Below are 25,356 nucleotides of genomic sequence, written 5' to 3'. Positions count from 1 at the left end.
CATGACGCCTTTATCTGTGTCATCAATCTCTGACGCCAAAGGGTGTGACGCGACCAGGGACCTTAGGAACTGAACATGAACCATCTTATTTCACTCGAATGCTGGCAGCTCGACAAGACCAGATGGACAGCCTGCTGTTGACGCTGCCATGCATATCAGTCTGTCCTTTCACAGTGTGGGCTCTGTACTTCTGAAAGGTAGCCCCCGGCGTGGTGGCAATGAACCTAGCACTTGTACTTCACCATTCCATGGGAATATACTATGATGCCGTATTCGTCAGAGCATCAGGTGATGGAGAATCACGCCAAGGCATAGATCACTGTCCTCTCTCGATATCACCTTGAAGGTCCTATGGTCAAGCTGTGTATACATATAAAGTTAGCACTGGAGTTGTATCGGACATTTTGTCCTCTGCTGGCACCAGTGTGGACGGAAATTTGTCAGGACCTTAAGTCGCCTATCATGCAGATCCCAAAAAGTTTCCTCGACAGTCTCCTGATTCCCATCCACAAGACTTCAAGTACGTTACAGACATTCCATTATCGTCCCTTGACGTTGCTCAACAACGACATGAAGATCTTCACCTGACTGTTGGCTGCACAGCTTGAACGGACGGCCTGGTAAGTGGTTTCCTCTGATCAATAACATCTACATTGCCCTCTGTCAGTATTGAGATATAATCACTCTTGCTCACAAACATCATGTGCTTTGATTTTCGGCTGCTCTTGAATTCAGCCAGGAGTTTTATTGGGTTCATCGTCGATACCTGGATGGGGTGCACCAGAATGTGGGAAAAGCTGATACTACCGTCGACGTCGTAATGTGTGTCATTCAAGGCGCCGTCTCTCTCCTCCCTTCTTAATCCGTCGTCTGGTTTGTCAAATCAGCTCGCTCTGTGCACCCTTGTGAGTTTTCGCCACGTAACTGTGGCCTCTGTCAACGCCTGTCTGTCTCTCAGTGGCCACGTATTTTGCTGCACTGATTATGCAGACGATCTCGACCTCTTTCTTCTTAGCGGTGTTGAGATCAGGGAAAGTCATTAGCGTGGATTACAGCCTACCGCGAAGCTTCTGGTAGCTGCCTTAACGTCTACAAACCGAGCACTGTGGCTTTAGCAGTGGTGCTTCCTGACGACAGAACTGCTCCATTGCCTATAGCTGCTATCATCTGATGCTTAGGATTCGATTTCGCGAGTGATCTGCAGCTCACGATTACCCTCAACTGCGCGCGCCTACTCTCCCAACCATAAGCTGGGTTCCTGGGCAATTGTTTACGAGCCCTTGATCTTCTACAACGGATACAATATGTAAATGTATATTTGGCATCACGTATTGCCCATGTGTCACACACAATCTCCATTCCGCCATCCATGACCCTCCACATGCTAGTGGCATAGAGTTCATGCGTTTGCCACGGCTTGTAGTTCAAAATAAGGTACAAGATCCTCATCCTTCCGCAGCGTAGTGGAGGTTTCGGCCTGTATCAACCGCTGCTGTGGCGTCCTTGTCCCTCGTACCTTACCAGCCAGTTGCTGGAGACCCTTGCACCTTGCTCTCTCTCAGTCCCTATCCAGCTTTCGGACGTCCCGCCACCCTTCTTTCACTTCCGCCATTTTTTCCTCGAACTGAGCTATGTTCATACTGCGATACTGTCAACGCGCTTGATGTCTACGAAAGCAATCTATGGCATTCTTCAGCAGAACAGGTTACCAAATGTAGTTGAGGGGAAGCATCCCCACGTGCTCTCTGGCAATCAGTGTGCGCTTCTTATCTTTACCCATATGACTCCGCATCAGATACCTCCTCACCTGCTCCTCTTTCCCGACTAGGGATACTTCCCTCAAATAGGACAATCTCTAGAAGGTGGATTTACGGACACACACTTCACTTCTTGTTTTGATTCTAAAGCATTATGTCAAGGCGAAAAACACTAAATAAACTTTTTCTCTCTTAACAACATGTGGGCAGGATGGTTTCTTCCTTGGCTCGGGTATGAGGTAGAATGAAACAGCATTTTTAAATAAGATAACTTTTATTGAAGATTTGTACAGCGGTTTCCTTACTGGATTGTTCTGGCTGGGAGAGCGGCAGCTGTGTCGTGTGCGAAGCCTTCATGCTGCGTGAGCGGCGGCGTCTGATTACACCTGGCGGTGTGTATCTCGTGTCGCCGTTTCGCCCAGTTGACTGGAGACGCGCATCGTGCTGTGGCCCGTTTAATTATTGAGAACGAAGTCGTGAATCGGATGGTGATACCTCGGATGTGGCGTCGCAGTGTTTCTCTTCTCTATGAGGCCGCGTGTGACAGTGTTGTGCGTCGGCCAGCGGAGCGGCGCGGCGGGGGAAGGCCAGCGTCCCGGACTCGAACAACGGACTCCAGCTTTCAGTCTTCGGCTGTGAGATCTTCATCACCAGCTCACAGGTGACTGCTGATGTGAGGTCGTCTCCTTCCCGTCCTCACGAGTCACCCAGGTACGTAAAAATCAGTCTTCAAATACCTTCTAGCTTCTGTCTTCTGGGGGCGAGGCTGCTGCTTGCTATTCCATTACAGCGGCGGACTTGCTGCTTCTGTGTACCATGTAGTCTCTTCCTGCATGACGGTCTTCAGCTCTGAAACTGAACTGAAAACTACTACTGTCAGGCCCACTGCGTCTCGCATATTTATTCACTTCAGTTCACTGGAGGTGAACGACTTCACGATCATTGCCTCTTCTGTCACGTTAAAAAGCTTCTCGAAGAATCTTCTTAACGTCGGTCATTGGCTCTTGGAATGTAGGCGAGGGCCTTTGAGCAAATGTGACATTTGAGAAACACGTGAGCCGGTCGGGTGATGCCCTGACGGCTGAATCGACAGCTCTTGGAATGTAAGCGAGGGCTTTTGATCACATGTGACAACTGAGAAACACGTGAGCCGGTCGGGCGATGCCCTGACGGCTGAATTGACAGCTTCCGCTTATGTGGGGAGGGCGATGGCTTCTCCTAGACGTGCTGACTTCACGGTCATTGCCTCTTCTGGTCTGCCCGCTGTTTGCCAGTGTGTAATTCTTCTAAACTAAACTAAGCTTTTCATTTAATTTCTAATTTCTACTTCCCTTCACACTGATATCACTAATTTATTTACCTACCTGAAGTACCACTCAATACTTGATATTTGGCTCCTCCTTAATGACAGGTGTTATGTACCTGGCCGCAGTCCCAAATACAGACAATTTTCCTCTACTTTTCTTTGTAGAGTCTTTTTTAACTCATCTCAGAATTGGACTGTTACTGCAATGAGGAGTTGATACATTCATTTGCCACTTTAGTATCACTTGTTCTCTGCTCATCGAAATGTTCTCGAGTGTGGCGAATTGGCCCTCCATCCTTGTGACGTCGGTTTCCTGCTACGCTCGGTGGTGTAACATAAATTTGAAAAAAATGAAAAAATAAAAAGAAACTTTTCTCATCGATGCGCTTTATACCTCCACTCCGCGTTTGCTACGCTTTCCTTGGTTACTGTGGTTGCTGTGGGAGGGAGCGGGACATGGTGGCCAGGCTTTAGGATGGAATCCCTGTTCACTTTGCCCGCACCTCACCTTGGGCGTCAGGAAGATTCCACCGAAAAAAAAAAAAAAGATGTGAGCAAGAGATTCCGGTTTCGTGTCCCCATCTGGCATTTAAAAAATTGTTAAATCGACTGCTTACGATAATCGGAATATCCAAGTTCGAGACAAATTGCCATGTCTCACCAATAAGTAGGGTTTCTATATCTATTATAGCTCGTATAAAAAATACTGACAAATGCTACAAAATTTCGAATATGTAGTCAGTACCTACACTTACACTGTGAGTATCCAGAGCTCAATCACAGCTGCTCAAAGCCCAATCACAACTGAAACTGCCTATAAGACTCATGTTGTACCTTTTTTGAAACCGTAAAAGCAAACGGATGTATAACAGTACCACTACTTCTTTTTATTAAGGATTGCTACCACTTCATCTTCTAGAGGCCGGCTGCTGCATGTGGTAATATCTGCCCTTAATCTGCTTTTGCATTGTAGGTAACTGATTCACAATTTTTCAATGCCTCTCTACGACACACATTTGAACATCAGCATGTAAACAAACATTTATAGTGACACGCCATAAACACTTTTTCTTTAACAATATAGAGTGCTCCAAAAATACACGGTAGTGTTTGAGTGCAAGGCCCAGCACACGCAGGAGATAAAAAAAAACGTTGTGTGAACATGGGTCTGGAAATGGACACTTATTGAGATACTGGACATGGACACTGGCTACCACGCACATTACTAGTGCTTCCTACGAATTCGATCTAGTGGTCCCACAGTACTGTGTGGTGATTCTGTGGTGTGACAAGAGTCTCTACAGACCGTGGCCGGGCTGGAATTACTATACTTGGTGGCAGGCCCTACAGACATCTCTGCTGGACAACAAGGTACAACCCTGTTAGCACATACACCACTGCCACTGTAGTAAGGTGGATTTCCCCAGGTGCAGGTTATATGCTGCTGTAATGTTGTACTGTGAGAGCTTATTCTCCTACACATATTGTTTTAGACAGTGGTGTATTCAAATGCTAAGCGTGCATCCATACATTTCATGTATGGGTTGACGAATGGCAATGCTGGATAAGCTCGTCGGGATACCACAAACGATATCCAGAGCATGGTGTCCAGACAAGATTACATTCCAAGAAGTCACTGCCACTTACATGAGCATCAACATGGTAGTTTCACACCTTTACCTGGAACGAGAGAATGATGAGGATGCACCATGTCTGCAACTGAGGACGCTATTGTTAATGCTGCAGAATAGAATCCACACGTAAGCACTCGGCACTTAGATCATCAGATGGATATCTTGGTGACATCTGCATGAATCAGCTGTATCTGTATAACCTGCAGAGGATTGCTCTGCAAGACCTACTTCCTCGATGGTTTATCGAACAGTTTGGCAAGAGGCCTGTTTTTCCAACAGTGTTGTTATTAATGATTGTGGCAAGATTCACGCGTGATGGTATTCAGAAGTTCCATAATCAGCATCAGTGGTTACCACAATCCACACGCAACTTTTGAAATGACCTGTCAGTGAAGATTTTCCGTCAACTCATGGGATGGGAATATCAAGGACCACTTGATAGGATCCTACGTTCTTCCTTATCATCTGAATGGGCGGAAGTACAGACAATTCCTTCGCAGGAGTTTGAATCTTATACTGGAGATCTTGCGCACCTCTGGCAAGAGATGTACTTCATGCACAATGGTACCTCTGCCCATTTTAGTGTTCTGGTTCTCCGATATGTTAACAATGGATGGTGGATGTGTACCAAATGCTTGACCGCCACTCACATGACTTGAACCCACTGGACTTTTCCCTGTGGGACCAATTAAAGGTGTTAGTGTACGCCACACCTTTGGAGGATAAAGCATCAGCTCTTGCAAGAATTCAAGCAGGAAGTCAAGCAATATGTAAAACCTCAGGACTTTTTGAGAGTGCTCATGCCTCTGTGTGACGAAGTGCAGGAACATACATAGTTGCAGAGGGCGGGAATTTAGAATACAAAGTTGTGAGATAGGTGCATCATTGTGAAAATAAAGTAGAGGTTCTCGTGTCCTTGGTAACCAACCTCCTTGTCTGATATATCAATAAATACCCATTTCGTGACACATGTTAATATGAATGTTTTTTATCTGCTACATGTGCTGAACTCTCCTTGAAATATTGCCATCGTGTATTTTTGCGAAACCCCGTATACACCCAGGTGCTGAATCAACAAGGTATGGTGACAAAATTAACATGACGAAAATACTGTCGAAGCTTTTGATCTGTTGCACAATCCACTCTGTATCCTCCATACTATTCGTCATAAATTTAAAGTCCTAGTAGCTGTAGCATTTAACACTGCTGGGTCCCAGATGACCACAATTTTACTTTGAACACCTCTTTGAAATCGCTCCACATTTAATGACTCCATTAACATGTACTCCTTTCTAAATGGTCAGTTAAAATTGGATTTTCCTTCCACAACACCATGAAGTGGCTAAAGAACATTGAAAAGCGCTCACAACAAAACTAGTAGACTCTTACCTTGGGGATCAAAAGTAGGAAATTTCTGTCATATCTTTGTCCGTTTCAAAGTGAAACTCCTCCCACCAGTCACGACTTCTACTCGAATTCACGGAACACACCCTCTCTTATTGATAGCGGTATCTGCTCGAGGACGTTTAAGTTTCCCCAGTACTCTATCATCACTTTCCCAGTTGCTGTATGGTGGTATCAATACTGTTAATTACACTACCTCCCTGTTTTTTCACACTGTGACAATATTCATTTCTTCTGGCACTAGCATTGTTCACAGACATGTCACGCATCCGTACTTTTCATTAATTACACAAGTTTGCACTTCATCAATATTTTCATTTACTTATAGATCTAAATACTCTTATCCAATAGTTTCACTTTGGTTTTTAAATCTTTTTGATTTCTTTTGTACGTTCCTAATCTCATGCTGGACCTCCCATTCTTTCACAATTATTTTTGCAATGCAAGCATTAAATGTTACTTGATTATCTGTTGTAATTAATTGTTGATTAAGACTAACATTCATCTCTATTGTAAATTCATCAAATGCTTATTGAAAATGTTAGAAAAATTCTTGCTCTTTTTATCTTTCCTGCCTCCCTTGTGGTCATTTATTCCCTCTCTACTATCTCTCCTGTTGTCTCTTCTTTACCCAATCCTGCTTTTGTTCTTCTGTCCACTTGGTCTAAAAATGTTCAAAGTACACTGAACGCTCCTCACAATTAAAGTAGTGACAGAAATCATATACACACAAACACTACATTGGGACTGTTAAATGTGGCAAACGATAAATTAACATTAGAATCCACACACAAACACCTCATTAGGACTGTTAAATGCAGCAGGACGATACATTAACATTAGAATCACCGTGATAAACTCTAGTTATTTCCTTTCAGACATTGTATTATTGCGCAACAAAATAGTATTAGAGGGAAGTAAAAAGTTTCTTAGCTGTCTGGAACGACGTCCAGGTGTAGTCCACTTGTCTGGTGTGCAATGATTGTGTAATAAGTATAAACATTTGGAGGGGCCAGGACACAAACAAGCAAGAAGCACTTTGCCACAGACTCTGTGAGACAGAGGGTCAGGAAGACCTGATGATTCAGCATCACAAGATCACTACAAAGCAAGTATAACGATATTCTATTAATTCAGCAGTGTGGAGTAAATACAATTAAAGACTACGCAAGAACGCCGTTCAGTGTTGCCAGTCACAGCAAGGTTGGTATCTACCTCTAGGAGTCTGCAGACAGTCTTCTGTGGGGAAGAACTTCAATGCTATGAGCTGCCATTCATCTGGTCACAATGGTGATGACTGATGATGGGGGCCAAATAGATCTCTGATGGATGAAGAACTAATCTGTCCAACTGCAAGCCGTGTGACCTGGGAGCAGGTGGTCTGGTGCCGACACTCCTAGACAGTGCATGAAGTACCTTATAGGCTCTGTATGCTGAGACCACATCTTAGGCTGTCCTCTCTGTCACTGTTGGGACTTGCATCTTCTTACCACAATGACAACTGTCATCAGGGATAAGCAGATTTCTGGAGTCAAATCTAAGCACAACCACATTCGATGAGACTGCTGAGGCTTTGGCAGAGGTTTACAATCATGTAAGGCTGTGGGAACACACCACCCACCACACAGCCTATCATGAGGCCATGAAACTGACAGTGGGAAACACAAGGGACTATGACCACAGATTCCGTGGTGGGTACTGGCACACCACTCAGTATAGTCCTGCAGTGCAGACACACGGTGCTAACAGGCCGCCCAGAGGGGGAGACTGCATCACTATAAAACTCTCAGGACTAAATGAATGTTAATTTAATTCTGTCTTAATGATGCCTTGTGTTTGTCACAGGTGCTCACCACCATCTCCATTCAACTGTCCTGAACCTCTGTAGGACCGCAATCAGTGGACTACCTACAATCTGGTTTGTCAGTTGCCACCACTGTAGAGGAACCACACCTATACATCAGCAGCCTTAATCCGACATCTCTCATTGTGCAGAGTAGTGAGGGACCTAATTTTGTTGGCCTGTCCCCTTTTTCTTTTATTGTGGGTTGACAGGTTATTCATGTGAATTTAAGAATTATGTTGTTTATATCACAGGAACTTGCAGATCTGTCACATTTCTGGGGTAACAGTAAAGCAGAATATTTGAATCGCTTATTTTTGAAGTGCCTCTTGCCACAAAATCCAAATAGTCAGAAAAACAAAGAGAAATTGTTTATTTTGCAAACATCTTACACAAAATACAATTTCTGTGTTTACTATTATTTCAGATACTCTTAGAACTCTCAATGGTTTAGCTTTTTTTTTACTTTCGTCATAACATTTGATCATTTTTCATTTCTTGAAAGTCGCTGTCAGGAGTCATTTATAAAAAAAGGTGAAAAAATTATAATTCAGTAGATTTTCTCAAACTAAATTGTTAGTTTAAGTTAAGAAAAAAATATGTTTTATATACGTTACTTATTATTGTAATGATCTACATTAAAAATACATATATAAAACTTTTATTAGCTAAATAGCAGTACTACATTTTTTTCTCTCTACTTCTTTAGTTTTCCTTTTTGAAACTGAAACAAATCAAACAGTTACAAAATAAATAGTTTCAATCTGTATGCCTAGGTTTATTATTAACCCGTAACTGGTACACCTATAAATTGTAACACATAAGGTACATCTGGGTCCTCGGGACCCACCCAAGTTTTGAGTATATTTTGGTAAAAAAAACACATTTAAATGAAATTTAAATATGAAACTTTTATTAATGTTTTGTTACTAATGTTTTAAAACCACATTCCTCATTTATGGTCATACCTTAAAGATGTTACAAAAAAGGACAATAAACTGCATAAAATACGAAATGTGAAAAATATACTTTTGGAAAGTCCTGCACATCAGTTACAAATAGTAAGATAGACAACTGAAACTTCACGTTTAAACACAAAATGTACTATGCTTCACAACAGTAAGCCAGAAGAAAAGTTCAAAATCAATATAAAAATTTCTGCAGGCACAACTTTTGGATAAATTTTAGTACATTTCTCAGCTAAATGACTATGTGATCTTTGAAAATAGCAGAAATTATGACAAAATATTAGGTTTCAATTATACAGCATCTTCACCAGTCCATTTCAGTTATTTCATTCATCCAGACTACCGAAACAGTTTGGACATAAAGCAGTGGAACATTCCAAACATAATGGTGTTCGACATCTGGCACACGCCCGGGATGCTTTCCTGTCTTTTTTAGATGGGCACACTGAGCATCTTTTCCTCTTCGATTTAGTAGCACCAGCTTCACTGTGAACCTGGGATGTTCCTGATGCCTTGGAGGGGGTCATGCCTAGAATATCACAAATGGAATTTCGGATATCTTTTCTCAAAAATGGAGAATCCAATCTTCTTTTCATACAATCACTTATGAGTTGTGTACCTAGTTCAATGAGGAATTCTCTGCGTGTCACATCATCAGTATCTTCTTTCCCATGGTACAAAACAAAAGCATTTACACCTGCTATATCTAGCATAGTGTAGAAGACTGCCATAGGCCACCGCCTTGTTCTTCTAGAAGTCGTGTAATTATGCGTCTTTTCGTCAAGTGCGTCAACTCCACCTTTTGTTTTATTGTAGTCATGGATTATTTCAGGCTTATTTTCCACCATACATTCTCCATGGTGCATTGTCGATATCAGGTTGACAACCTTGTTCTTTTTGGGGACGTGTGAAAGTATTGTTACAGAACCAGAGTATCCGTAGATTGAAGAAGACACATTTCTGCCCTTTGCTGTTGAAAAGCTTGGTGGTAGCTCAGCCTTGTTCTTTCTCATGGTGCCAATATAAGTCAAATTACAGTTCGACAACTCATTGACCAACTCCACACTTGAGAACCAGTTGTCCCCTGTCACATTTCTGTTACTTCCCTTGATTGGTTCAACCAACCGCATGACAACAGCTGTTGGTAAGAGGACACGGCGCGGGATGGCTACAGCTGATTTTCCCGAATATATCTCTGCATTCAAACAGTAGTGCATTTTGGCATCAGCTAGAATAAATATTTTTATACCGTATTTCCGTGGCTTGGATGGAATGTACATCCTAAATGGACATCTACCACGGAATCCTACAAGCATTTCGTCAACAGTGACGTACTCTCCGACTGAATAGTTTTCTTGACAAGCTTCTATCAATGAATTGAAGAGCCAAGAGATGTGGTACAGTTTATCTGTGAGTTTCCTTGCGTCACGGGTTGCTGCATCATCAAAACGAAGGCAACGTAATAAAAACAGCAAACGTTTCAAGGGCATAGTTGCCCTAAAAATTGGTCTACCAGTGCCGTTTGTAGCATATAAACCATTCAGATCTTCGTTGTTTGACTTGAAGGCTCCCCACAAATAACAAAGACCTATGACAGCTTTTATTTCAGTACTGTCTGTTAGATTTGAAAAAGAATTCTTTTTTGACTCAGGTGGCAATGACATAATCTTTTCATTGGTTCTGAGTACTACCTCTGCAATCATTTCTTTGCTGAAAAGTAGTTCCCAAAATGCTAGAGGGGTCTTTTCTGTTACCTGTCTAGCTGCATTACGTATGCCAGGAAAGTGAATTGGAGCAATGATGTTGGTTTGAGAGGTTCTTCCACGTATGCTGGGTGTTGTTGACCACTTGAATCTGTTTCTTCCATAGATATAATTAGTTCCAGATTGTTCGTTGTTACTGTCTCCATCATCACTTTCATCACTTCCAGTTTCATGTTCACTAATTTCATAGTCACTGTCGCTTCCACTTATGTCTTCAATATCACTGTCCAATGGTTCGTTCAGATTATCTGTAGTATCTTCCTCGCTCATTTTTCTGAAGCACTACACCGTAAATCCAAGATACCGGAAATAATGCCACGAAAAGAAAACTTTCACTAACGGTACACCTGGGTCCACGGGACCCGATCACCTTTATAGAAACAAAACTAACAAAGAAACGCCTGCAACAATGTTGTGGGCTGGTAGCCAGTTGATTGTTAGGAGAGTACAGGGAGAGGGAAGTCAGTGCTACCACACACATCACGGAGCTGGAAAAAAGAAATTTCGCTCGGGTCCCTGGGACCCAGGTGTACCAGTTACGGGTTAAAAAATAATAGCTGTAATAATATTTAACTACAAATGTAAAAGGTAATTTTCTTGCAGATCTTAAATTTTCTTTCATTTCTTGTTTATAATTGGCTACTGTAATAACTCATTGTAAGACCAGCATGTTCATTTTTTATGTAATTTAATATCTTTTCCAACTCATTGATCTTTTCCTGGATTAGCCATTTTTTGTCATACGCGCTATTCCTTGGTAGACTGGCAAAATCTGATTTGCAGAAAGTAAGCTGGAACGTTTTCCTCACAGTTCCATCAAAATGAAGTCACATACTAAGATTTTTCCTTTCCTTGGCTTTTCAAAGATGTTTCATGGAATACTGATACAGTAAAAAACATTATTTTTTTGTTTCTTTCTTATTTTTTTCAAAAGCTGTGGTTTTTTTAAACCTGAGGCCATCTCTGTTGGAAATCCAAATTATCTTCCGTTTGAAAATCAACCGCAAATGTCCCTTGTTTTGTCGAGAACACAGTTTGTCCCTCATCTTCCTTTTAAATAGACCAAAATCCCTGTCATAGGGTAAATAAGAATGACCCTTGGTAGCCATTGGACTACTTATTTAAAAACACCACCGACAGTAACAGATATTAAGAATCTTATCACAGAATGGTTCTTTATCTACCTGGCGCTGTTGTCAGTCTACAGGCAGAGTTGATCAACAGTAGAATGATCATTCTCATTAATGTATCAAAATAAAGCGGCGCATACTTCATTACTTCTCTTTTGTGCAACCCCCTTCGTGATACTATTTTCATGGTACAGTACGCTTTAGTATTCAGCAAACTGCTACATAGTTTATCACTCCTCCGTTTATGGACAGGGAGCTGTGCATGTGCTATTCTTTTGCAGTATCATCGACGTACCTGTTTTTAAGTCTTTCAATAATTTGTCTACACTCTCAGCAAACATCTGTTTGAGGCCTGCACTAACGATAACTGAACTGTTCCTTCGAAATTTTCTAATGATAACTGTATTTAAATCAGAACGAGCTAAGCTGTATTTTTATTTGAACGAAGAATGCTTCATTTTAATGTCAAGATTTGCGTCTACGTGCTTGATTTCCCTGGAAGCATAGTGTGTTCATAGGAAACGAACAAATATGATTGTGAGTCATGTCTGTAAAGTCCTTTGGAAACGTCTTGCGATTGTTTTACTATGCCCTGAAATCTCTGGGGCTCTTACCTGTCAAGAGATTATCTTTTACGCTTCTCAGTCTGTTTTCATCAATACCATGCAGACTTAATGTGGGATCCTGCCCACTGGTTTCGTATAGGGTGCCTAAACAATGCTGCGTTGTCGGAATGCTATACAATAATTCAAGCAAATCACATTTGAACCGTGAATTTACTTTCATAATCTTTTCTTAAAGAATTTACTTTATTTACTGGCGATTCATCCAGAACATTTACACATTAAATCACACTAGGTGGGCATGGAAGTAGTTGCCAGAAAGTAACTGATGGAAAATTACCTTTAGCAAATGTGAATTTATTCCTAAAAGCTTTTTCAAAACAGATGTAAAATTATAAGCAGAAAAGCACACTCGAAATATCATATCACAATTTAACAAATGGGAATGTTGTTCCTAAAAGCCTTTACAAAACAGGTTTAAAATTATAAGCAGGAAAGCACACTCGAAATATCAAGTTACAGTTTTATTTAAGGTAAGAACAATATTAACAGTAAGAGCTTCGGGCTGAGAAGCTTGCCTACTCCCTGTCAACACGGCCGTAGTCATGACCGCTCACAACAACCTCTGAAAGAGTACACTGGTGCAAATCTGCAAGACACCAGATTACTTTAAACAAAAATTTTAACAACTCATACAAACATGTAAACTATGCACCCCGTAAGAGGAATGGAAATGGTACAATCCTCAAATTATTTACCACCGAAAGCGCAATTGGTTTTTTATTTTTTACAGGACTCTAACGGTGGAAGGGTGGCAAACTGATAACCTAAAATAACTATTTAAATAAAACCCATAAAATGCAGACTTACATAAAATGTACAGCATGCTCTACGTTACATATATACCGCCTCACAAGATGATAACCAAGATAGAAACATATTTCAAGAATTCGGCCTTTAAGCAATAAATTCGTCAACACCGAATCCGACAAACATGACAGAGGCAGCTATTAACGTACGGTAGACCGCCCGACAGACAGACAGACACTAACTGCCTAACAAATACGGACGGGAGACAGACGAGCAAGCTGGGGACGAGAGACTGACCAAGAAAACAAGTAGAATTCAACAAGTAAATGAAACCACACATCACGAATCACTTAACTTAAAAAAAAAACTGCGATTTCTCGAGAAGACCTGGCGCAGCACCCCCAAAACGCTTTCCCGAACCGTCCGCTGCCAGCCGCTTCAACGGACGCAGGAACGCGCTGATCTCCCGACTCACGGCGTCGCAGCTCGCGCCGGCCAGACCGCTGTCGTGGGTTGACTCCTGTTGCTCTCGTATCGGCCGCGCAGCCACGACCCCTCGCTATACTGCGCAGTCCACTGGAATGCCCTTTGCCTGAACAAACTCGAGCAGACTGGCGGCCTAACAGATACTAACACTCCGGACGACAGACAGACACTAACTGCCGCACAAATGCGAACGAGAGACAGACCAGCAACTGGTGACGCGAGACTGACCTAGCCTCACTCCGACCGACTCTTAACGTACGTCAGACCGATAGACAGACAGACACTGATTGCCCGACACTGAGCCGGCTGACCAACTGACTAGACTCATACTGACAGACTGACCTAGCCTCACTCTGACTGACCAACTTCCTCGCCCAGACTGCACCGACTCAGACTGACTGACTGACCGCCTGCGGAGTTTTTTTTTCCTTTATTGTTACTTTATACCTGCACATACAACAGGTAGGCTGGCAGCAGCATTCTACGCCGCTCTTCAGCCTTAGAGGAGACAATGATAAAAGACAGAAAGAATACTCAGAAATGACAGAATGGTGGGTAAAAAACATGGAGCCGTTCACACTCGACGAGAAATCACACCACAAGCTGTTGACACGACGTACAAATATCGATGATTGCGATGACACGTGGGAACGATGGAGCGTGACGGTGATCACTGAACACAAAACACGACGGCACACACACGAGACACTGATGGCGATGATCTCCGGCGCGCGAATGTCCACGTAACGTGTGCGAGTCCGGGGACCTGCCAAGAGGGGAAGAAAAGTGAGGGGGACGGAGAGGGAAGAGCAAAGATGCCAATGGCAGAGGAGAGGGGAGGGGGAGTAGACGGATGGGGGTAGGGGAAGCCCAGGGGAGGAGTGGGGAGAAAGGGAGGAGGGAGGGAAGGGGGAGAGAAGGGAGAGAGGGTGCCCAAAGGAAACAGACACAGGAAGAGGGAGGGAGGATCAAAGTTGGTAGGAGGGGTAGATGGAGGGGAGGAGGGCATCATCAGGGAGGGGGAGCTGGTGGAAGCCACCTTGGGAGAGGGTGTGGAGAGTGGAGAGATGGAGAGCAGGTGGGACATGGAAGTAAAGGCGCGGCAGCGGACGGGGGCGGGAAAGGATGGGAGAGACTAGTGGGTGAGGAGGATCGAGTTTGTGGGAGATGTAGAGGATCCGTATCCGTTCGAGGAAAAGAAGGAGGTGGGGGAAGGGAATTAGGTTGTACAGGATCCACGTGGGGGAGGGGAGATGGATGCGATAGGCGAGGCGAAGAGCATGGTGTTCCAGGATCTGAAGGGATTTGTAAAAGGTAGGGGGAGCGGAGATCCAGGCAGTGTGGGCGTAGCAAAGGATAGGGCGAATGAGGGATTGACAGGTATGGAGAGTGGTAGAGGGGTCCAGACCCCAAGTTCGGCCGGAGAGGAGTTTGAGGAGACAGAGGCGGGAGCGTGCCTTGGCTTGGATCGTCCGGAGGTGGGGGTCCAGGAGAGGCGACGGTCGAGGGTGACACCAAGGTACTTAAGGGTGGGAGTGAGGGCGATAGGACGGCCATAGATGGTGATGTAGAAATCAAGGAGGCGGAAGGAAGGGGTGGTTTTGCCTACTATGATCGCTGGGATTTGGCAGGATTGACCTTAAGCAACCACTGGTTGCACCAAGCGGTGAACCAATCAAGATGAGATTGGAGAAGGTGTTGGGAGCGCTGCAGGGTGGGGGCAAAGGCAAGGAAGGCAGTGTCATCGGCGTACTGGAGAAGGTGAATGGGGGGTGAAGGCGGCGGCATGTCCGCCGTGTACAAGAGGTACAGAAGAGAGGAGAGGACGGAACTCTGGGGCACACCGGCAGAGGGGAAAAAGGTGTAGGAATCCATGGTGTGGATGGTGACGTAGGAAGGACGGTGGGAAAGAAAGGAGCCGATCAGACGGACGTAGTTAATAGGAAGGACGAAGGTTTGGAGCTTGAAGAGGAGACCGGAATGCCACACGCGGTCATAGGCTCGTTCAAGGTCAAGGGAGAGGAAGATAGCGGAACGACGGGAATTAAGCTGTTCGGAGAGGAGATGAGTGAGGTGAAGGAGAAGGTCATCGGAAGAGAAGGGCGGCCGAAAGCCACACTGGGTAACGGGAAGGAGGCGGTACTGGCGGAGATGCTGGTGGATGCGTCAGGTGAGGAGCTCATAGCGGCCCTTAAACGCACGTGAACAGGCAACCTTTCCCCTTTCACACCAGAGGGAGACACCAAAGCTGCGATTGCCACAGCGGCGCCACCGCCAGAAACGGAGGGCGACTGCTTCACACCACGCGCTGCGGCGCGCTCTTCAAAACAGCAAATTTTACTACGGCTCAACATTAATAGTTTTTGTTACAACGAAGAAGATAAACTAAACTTTGTATTACAAGAACGTGTCGCAAGCGATGGGTGACATGCAGTCAGTGTCTTTCTCTATATACTATATACAAGCAATGGATATGGATCACTAATAACTGCTATCGTAGTGCTCTCTAGTGCCGGTCTGGTACCGTGCGGCCGAAGCTGGCAGGGGCGGCCCTTATATTCTCTTCTTGTACAGGCCGCTCCTCTCGTGATGCAGTCATAGTCAGCGGGCTATTGGCTGACGTCGTCTCACAGCCTTCTCTGCTCTTGCGTTCTTCATCTTCGTGCCGGCGCTTGTCGATATGCCAGAACACTTAAAATGCTTTTTTATATACCTTACTTCTGATTGTCCAACCACTATGAGAAAAATTAAATGAACTTGCATGATACTTAGAGTGACTGGGGCTGCGTTGCAGTTCAACTTCCCCATTACCTTCCGTAGGACTAAGCCAAGGACGATTGGTCTTCACAGGAAGAGCTTCTATTAAGGACAGAAAAACTGCTTTTGTTTGTCTTTGCTGTTGAAATCTTCACTTTCGTGTTGGATTTCAATTTGATTATATTCAATTATTTTATTGAAACATTTCAGTCTGGAGCTGAAAAAAAAATTAAATTAGCCTACAGTACTAGTAGAATCATGTCAAACGTAGGCTATTTAATTAGAATATAAATCTTATTACAAGCAAGGCATTCCTGTTTCCCAGGCTTACACAATGTTTCCTTTGTAGTTAACATATTCATGTCCGTGAATTCTTTCTTTCTTTATTCGAGTGATTTTGTAGCTCGTAGGCCTACGAACGCACTTTTTACTCGTTTCACTTAACTTCTAAATCAGCTTCATTCGCACTTTCACCCTCACTATCTGACACTGTTCAATTCACTAATACAACAGAACACTTTATAAACAATATTTCACACAGAATTAAAGTGAAACTTGCTTTGCACTGACACAGTGTAAATGAGAAGAAAGGCCGGCCGCGGTGACCGAGCGGTTCCAGGCGCTTCAGTCTGGAACCGCGCGACTGCTACGGTCGCAGGTTCTAAGTTCTAGGGGCTGATGACCTCAGATGTTAAGTCCCATAGTGCCCAGAGCCATTTGAACCATTTGGGAAGAGAGTGCTCAGGAATCTGTGGAAGAGAACAAATGCGACCAACACAACAGGATAAAATTAACAAAAAACAGCTGTTTCCCAGTGTAGCCACAACGCTTTTAGTTACGAAAAACCCCTTACACGTGATAAGAGGCCTTTCTTAAATAAATACATTTTTCATATGGTCTAATCGCAGTATTGGAGCAATGGGAAAAGCGTCCTTTCATAAAGTATGTCTGGAAGCATTAAGATTCCTTCTTCACATTAAAGTGGATTTATTTAAAAAATGATCAGAGACTTTTCGTAAATTAGTGGTTCATTTATGACCTACTAACATTGTAATTTGTCGGAGCATGTATTATCGTGTACTGCGAGAGTGCCAGTAAGAAGGAGGTTCGGCCACAAAGCTTAGCAGAGCAGTGTCTCACTGGGCCTTGATACACGGGGTAGATTAGTGGAAATGTTTTGCTTATTGGTGTAGGATCAATGCATTGGTTCTCGTTTATTCTATAGCATAATTCAGAATGTAGGTTGCACAACGACCAGAAACGCGTGCAGAATCTTTAAGCGAAGCCACTGAAGTTCTGAAGAGTCAGGTAGCCACGTTACTTCAGGATAAAGTGGAACAAAACAGGGCTAATGAGAAGTTGCAGAAGGAACTGGAGGTGTTGAAAAATGGGTGGGCACAAGTAATCCCAGGGAGGGGACACCAAGACCTTAGCGAACACACCACTCCCGACTACTGATTCTATGGCAGCCAGTCTCATTATGGCGTTTTCTGGAAAGACATCCGAGAGTGTGTAGGGCTTTCTTGATACTATGGAGCCAGCAGCTAAGTTAGGTAACTGGTCCAATAAAACACGTCTTTGTCTGCCTTAATTACGATTGGTGGGTGACGCTTAAACGTATGTCATGTATCATGAAGACCTTAGTAAGGCACAGACATTTTATCAGCTGGCTGAAGGGCTCGTCTAGAGATATCGTAAGCAGAGTAGTGTTAGGTTTTCCAGGAAAGAACTCATTGAATTAACGCATAAGCACAATGAGTGGGTAGAAGCATTCTGTGACAGAATTCGTAAAGTGAACTCGTGCCCATACAAAGTGACACTGATTGAAGAGGCAGATAGAGTGCTGTTGCAGGAAGCGAAGAATAGAGCCTTGGACGTATTTGCAAGGAATATTGCGTGGGATAAGTCGCGGCGAGTGAGGATGGAATATGGTAGTCATTTATACTTCGGTCTCAGGGTTTCCATGCAGCTGGAAGAGATCCGGTATTGTGACTCAGAAACTAAGTGACCATGGTGTCTTCTGCTCTGATGTCAAACGTTACAGATATGGACAGGTTGGCCACGTAAGATTTAATGTCACCAGAGTTTTGAGTGTAGTGAGGTTGGGCATAGGGCATGTGATTTCAAGAGTAGGAAGCAGGATAAATTGAATCAAGGAAGCATTCTTCAGATGCACGTGGGAGTGCCTTAACCGTTTAAGGTTGTTTCCAATAAAACGGCACACTGCAAGGACGTGTGCAAAGCCAGATTACTGCTTGCTTGGGGCTGTAAATAATGAGGAACATAAATTCTTGGACACAGGTGCGTATGTGTCGTTGCTAGACTGGACCTCTTGGGCAAGAAGAGACTTCAGTCTCCACAGTATAGGTTATATTGAATGGGTGATAATGAGGGGGAATCATTGGAAACAGCACTGGTCACCCTTAGCATTGGGGGCTACGGGTTTTAATGTGCATATGGAGTGTTGCCTCACGTCGGTAAGGGGTACTGTGTAATTCTTGAATTTGATTTTCTGGACAAAAATCGCGCTATAGTTGATCTTTCACTGTGTATGATCCATCTTGGTGTAACTTTGTTTCCGCTGTGTGAGAGGACTGCTAGTGAAACAATGTCATAAGATGCGCCTGTCATGAAGATGCTGCCAGCTAAATTACATATAGATGCCCTAAATGTTAATGTGTGGGATAACATACCAGTAGGTATAGGGAAATTGATCTAGGTTAGTGCAGGTATGGGCTTCCGAAGAGAGTTGTTGTGCATAGTGGGACCACTAAACTACAACGATAAACTGGATAAGTCTCGTTGTATGATGTGCAGGAGCATAGTGCGTCTTACAGATATCGATGGAGTGGTTCCAGTGAGTTTAGACAATCTTGGCATTGACGAGGTTAGTCCATAAAAGGCCCAATGGTTGCCAGTTTCAGTGTCTTAGAGGAAGATGATAATGATAGACCTTTTGCAAAGGAATGATAGGGAAAACATGGAAGCTTTATTCCTTAGATTCACAGCTTTGTTCAATCCAACAGGTCCATTACCAATTACGCCTATCACACAACACAGGATACTGACAGCAAGCAATACTCCAGAGCGTAGGAAGCTACACAGGTCCCAAAGCATCTACAACCATTGGTGGAGGAATTCACTGACCAGCAGTTAGCTCACGGAATCATTGAACACAGTAATATTCTATAGGGCGCGAGCACTGTCACTGAGCCCAAAAACTCATTGGATGCTTCCAAGAGATATGGGAACAGTCGACAATTTGGGTCAATGTAGATACTTTTGAACTATGGCTTCGAAGAGTGGCTACCACCAGCTTGAAGGAGTTCCAGAAGACTAGCTGAAGACAGCCTTTACGATGCTATGGGGGCTTTACGAGTATTTTAGAATGCTGTTTGGGCTGAAGGATGAACAGGGTGCATTTCAGAGACTTTTGAATGGAGTGCTTTGGGGACTGAGAAAAATGCGTTGGGGACTGAAACCTAAAAGAGTGTATGGTCTACCTCGACGATATATTCAAAGGATATGGAAGAATACATCAAACAATGGAAGAAGCTTTTAAAAAACAAAGTAGTTGGCATTGTCTCATCAAAGCTCAGTAGTCAAAGACACTCTGGGTGATACAAGACGGCATGCTTGTTTTCCAGTAGTAGGCTTGAATGAACAGTGTCAAAGTTTTGTTGTGTACCCTTACCTGGTGAAATGGGGCACTGTGGGAAAGTGGGCATAGGGGTGAACCAGTGAAGTGCTAATTGTCTCAGAAATCAGGGAAACTTAAGCTCTAATGTCCTTGGAAGACCTATGGGATTGTTAGCAAGAGAGAATCGTGATCTGTTCAATCAAGGTAGTCCCAACTGACACATAGGCATGTGAGGTGGAGTTGTTCATAGGGAAATCCGATGCAGCAGAGTATCGTTTTCAGAGAAAAAGCTGACAATGGATTTATTTGCTATTCATTCCAGAGGCTACAATTCTGAATTATCATGTGAAGGGGAAGCCACAGGGTGTGACAAAGATGGAACGAAATGTCAGTGGCATCTTACTTCGTGGTATGGTTTATGACATAGACAGAACAACCTTCTGCCTTTCAGCCGTCATTACAAGAACAACAATGATCCAACTGACACACCTTTTGCTGTTTTGCCCAGAGAAGCCATTGGATATACCACCAGTTAGCAGTTGGACTTATTTGGCCTATACCTTAAACCCAGCTAATTCAGATAAATTTAGAGCGTCACAGAAGGTTCAGCTTGTCACAGAACAGATGTTGCAACAAATCAAGCACTATCGAGAGGGATAGCGTAACCATTTTATGTGTGTAAGCATTTCAGCCACAGGCACTGTAGCGATTCTGGTCGGCATTTGTGTAATTTGCGTTTTTTGTAAGTGGAAGACTGAATGACATCCTGAATTACCTGTGCGTCAATTATCTGTTTCCTACCATCTGGGAAGAGCCGTCTGGGAGTCAGTTCAATAGACTGAGGAATCATATGTAAGGGATTATGTTTTGCTGTAACTGGAGGGAAAAGACACCCAAAGATGGATAAATTAATGATGAAGGTGTCCACAAGTATATCAGTTAGTAAGAGAGAGAGTCTGGGTGCATACATTCGAGACGAATTTCGTAAAGGATGGGGAATGTTCCACAGGAAGTATTAGAGTGACGAATAAAATTATTGAGCTGCCTCGAACGACATGCAAGCGTAGCATACTTGCACGGTATCCAATAGTTGCGTAACGAGTACAGATACTCGGGGGTACCTTAGCTCAAACAAGCAAGGAGCACAATGGCACAGACTGTGTAGGAGGTAGCCTTAGGAGTCCCTGATTGAGAATCATTACATCAGTGCAAAGGAGGCTGAGTGACATTCCATTAACAGAGCAACATGGTTTAGCTGCATCTAAAGACTATGCAAGAACGCCTGTCAGATGTAAAACCTCGCATAAACGAATGCTTCGAAGCTCTGAAACTAAACATTAGTCTAGCACAGAACTGGAGCAAATTCAGTCACCAATATGGAGAAGTAATGTCATTTTGACTTACATAAACAGCCACCCCCCCCCCCAATTCCTTCCACTCAGGGTCAGACTCTGGCCATACCATTCTTATCAGTGATGGAAGACCAGCTCCATTAATTGCTGGATGATCTGTTGACATACAACGAAGTGTTGCCAGCTGTTGCAAGTTTGTAGTACACTTCTACTGCAGCCATTTGGTTGAGCTGCCATTCCTGCTAGTCACAACAGTGACTAACTGCAGGTGTGGACTAGGCAGATCTTCCATGGATATAGAACTAACGTGCCAGACTGCAAGCTGTTCGTTTATGGAGTAGGGTGCTTGGTGCCACCACTCCTTGGCAGTGCTTGTACCACCTTACCAGTTATACATTGGGACTGTCTCTTGGGCTGTAATCTGTGTCTGAGTTGGGACTTCTACCTGCTCACTATCACGATAAGCATCGTCAGGGGCATACAGATTTTTGGGGGCAAGCCTTAGCGCAACTACACTCGACGAGAGCACTGATCGGACACCCAGAGTCACAGTATGCCATGGAGACACGCCGGCTGCCGCTCCACCCTGCTAGAGGCAGCAGAACTGACTGCAGGCAACACCAGAGGCTACAAATGCAGATTTCACAATGGGTGCTGATCCACCAGGCAGTGCATTCCTATAACGGGAAGGAGACTGAATGTAAAACTCTCAACAATAAGTGGACATTAATTTAATGCTGTCTCATGGATTCCTTGGGTGCGACACAGGTCCTCACCATTGCCTCTTTGTTCGACTGTCCTGAACCACTGCAGGGGTTCACATACAGTGTATATATATATGTGTGTGTATTTTGAGATTTTCATTGTTCTGTGTGATTCTTTTGAAATGTCTCCCTGTACCAAGTATCGACTGTGTCTGTGGATCTGGAACTGCAATTTATTTGCAAATATTGTAACTCTTTCCTACACTCTGTTAATTCATAGTGTTTCCAGTGGTCGCTTCCTTCATCTGGTAGAATGAGCTGACAATCTAGACTCGTTACATATTTTAAAAACATAAGAAACTTTAAAATCTCCTTTCGTTTCCTTGCATACATTTCTACATATTCCCCTTCATTTACTAATGAAATGGTAAAGAGTAAAATGAAAAGGAAATAAAAAGAACGCAAGCACTGTGCGTTCCAGCACAGAATATAACCTGAGAATCTTTGATTCCTCTACCTAAAATGGCGTCATATCACAGTTTATAAAAAGAAGGCCTGTTGATCTGATTCGTTTCATGTGGTGGAAGCAATGGGGACCTGCTGTTACCTTCTGCAGAGAGCCTCATTCTTGCCTACTGTGACGTCCCCTCCCCCCATTTGTTGTCGCTGTTAATGTTGAGCCGCTACTGCTACAGCTCGGTCGGTGGAATGGATTCGCGACGCGCAGTGATGGTTGTCCCCGTCGGATAACGTGGAACAGCATCTGAAAATCTCTAAAGAAAATTGTACCTCGCGTAATGTATGAAAGTTCGTTTGCGAGTCCGCACAGTCATCTCAGCGATGCGACCCGCTGATTTTAATTGTCTGTTATGGTTTTATGATGATTGGCTACGCCCGGTTAGTTAGTTATTGCAGTATTGAGTGAATCATTCATCAACGGCGTCGTTTCACTCCATCGAAGCGAGGAAAAATTCATTTGCAGTTGGCTATCAGTAGTTGTTGTTACGTTGCTAGACAGAATTGTTCACTATGGCACGACGCAAATCCAGAGATAATCTATAACACTATCTTGCTTCCGTGCTTTGTGATATTATTTCGGCAAAACACTACTTTCAGTCCTCAATGTTAATCAAGTCACTCTTTCAATTAGAATGTTCACAGTTAATTAATTTTGATTATCAACTATCACACAGTTCAATTAATGATGGAAGCAACACGTGAGATTTCCATTACTGACGAACAATTTTATTGTTCCTTCTTAGCACTTAGTTTATAATCATCACACCACACACACACCGATGAATCAGATCAATTACTATTCTTTTCAATTCGATGATCGTGACAATTACAACTTTTACAATCGGCTTATTTGTATTATCTTCGTGTGGTCGTATTAATGTTTCCTACTCAAGGCTAAACAGGTATTGCAGTCTTCGATACAATGTCCATTCTTCGTTGGGGTTTATGGGCGCTCATCCATTCTTCGTGTAACTGTTCACTTTGATGTAGGTTGAGTCCAACAATAATATCTCCAATAATTAGAGTTCATTAACTCGTCGTACACTATCAGAATATCGCCGGCCGAAGTGGCCGTGCGGTTAAAGGCGCTTCAGTCTGGAACCGCAAGACCGCTACGGTCGCAGGTTCGAATCCTGCCTCGGGCATGGATGTTTGTGATGTCCTTAGGTTAGTTGGGTTTAACTAGTTCTAAGTTCTAGGGGACTAATGACCTCAGCAGTTGAGTCCCATAGTGCTCAGAGCCATTCGAACTATCAGAATATCACTTCAGTTCAAGTTCTCAAGTCAGAATAACTGAGAACAAATGCCGCGCATCCCTATCACACAATATTACTTTTTTTTTAAAAAAAAAAAAAGGAACAATCTCGTAGCGTTCCGTTTGTAGTACTGTAACAAACGGTGCTCTCTCTCAACTTGATAGCAAGGAAACTAGCAAGCGATTAACTTTTCCATGATCGAGCATTGTAGACGCATTGAATTTCCTTCTCGGCGAGCTTACAACTCTCAACTCTCTTTCACAATTAATGTTATCTCTGACCGTCATATTACTTTGGACTCAACTTTCGTCGTACTGATTTGCAGTTATTACTAAGATGTTTGAAAGCTAATTAAAAATAACCTTACTTTCTTTCCAGCTTTATATCATGACATACTTGAAATTGGTGTTCATCAAAATTTTTAGGTGTTATATTATTGTCAAAGTTGTCATACCTGTCAGGATAACATTGTTCCCTACTTTAAATTATCATGACATTCTTATTTGGGTTTTCGGGTTTCTTGGGGTGTTTGTTACACTACTGTCCCTTTAAGTATAAAAGATGATTGGCAGTCATTTGCGAGTGAAGTGTTGGTCACTGTCCGCGCTGTTTCCACCAAAGAGTCAGCGATTCATTCTGCTAGCTTGCTCAACACTCACTTGCCGCCATACCCACGTCACTTCTGATTGCTGCCCCTGGTGTTTAGCCGGGTCTCAGTTTGGGCACTACAACACTTGTCTCTTTCTAATAAACTCACACATTCTCTTGAAATAAATCTTAAGCACCGAAAGTGAAACAATTTCTGTCATTCCCAGTCTATGCACAGAAACACCGACCCTGTAAAGAAGCATTCGTTGAACGTATTCCTCTGTACTTGTTCACTGCTTCCAAACCATAAGATCTGCACTTCCGGAAGCAAGTCGGCGAGGCGTCGCGCTGTTGCAGGTGTCGCACCTAGCGAGCCCCGCACGCGACCTGGTGTTCTTCCTGTACGGCAACGCCAGCGAGCAGGTGCACCGCCACCACCTGTCCGACCTGCTGCTGGAGTACCACAGCGCCCTGAGCGCCGCCCTGCGGGCGCTGGGGCTGCAGCGCCACGCGGACGCCTACCCCCTCCACAAGCTGCTCGCCGACATGGACAGCCTCGCCATGCTGGCCCTGTACTGCGTCTGCTACGCTCCTCTCTCCACTGCCACCGACCAGCGCGGCGTCGCCATAATGGACGGCCTAGGTGTCGCTGCCGACTACAGCGAGGCTCTCGTTAGGCTTTACAGCGACCCCACTCTCATATCCTACTGGAGGTTCATCAACCCCATTCTTGAGAGTAAGGGAGCACTATAATCTCCATCCCAAGCGTTGCAAATTACATTTACACTATGTAAACTGAACATGCAGCCAGCGATACAAGACGTTGATCTCTACACTGTTTCGTGTGATTGCCAAATTAAGAGCACCTCATGTTTA

General features: G+C 43.7%; 2 protein-coding genes across 2 annotated transcripts in view; both read left to right on the top strand.

Moving 5' to 3' along the window:
• LOC124775718 overlaps positions 1-25,233 on the top strand; it is a 35,381-nt gene extending 10,148 nt beyond the window's left edge. Inside the window, exon 2 of the mRNA XM_047250544.1 lies at positions 24,838-25,233. Within this exon, the coding sequence (XP_047106500.1) occupies positions 24,838-25,233 (396 nt within the window). The remainder of the gene's footprint in view (positions 1-24,837) is intronic.
• Positions 1-25,356, top strand: part of LOC124777018 — a 123,832-nt gene that overhangs the window by 15,206 nt on the left and 83,270 nt on the right. The window lies entirely within an intron of this gene.

Source organism: Schistocerca piceifrons, chromosome 2 (assembly GCF_021461385.2).
Source record: "Schistocerca piceifrons isolate TAMUIC-IGC-003096 chromosome 2, iqSchPice1.1, whole genome shotgun sequence".
In the NCBI taxonomy this organism is placed as follows: Eukaryota; Metazoa; Arthropoda; class Insecta; order Orthoptera; family Acrididae; genus Schistocerca; species Schistocerca piceifrons.
The sequence above is the reverse complement of the archived record's forward strand: the minus strand, read 5'-3'. Positions and strand labels throughout refer to the sequence as shown.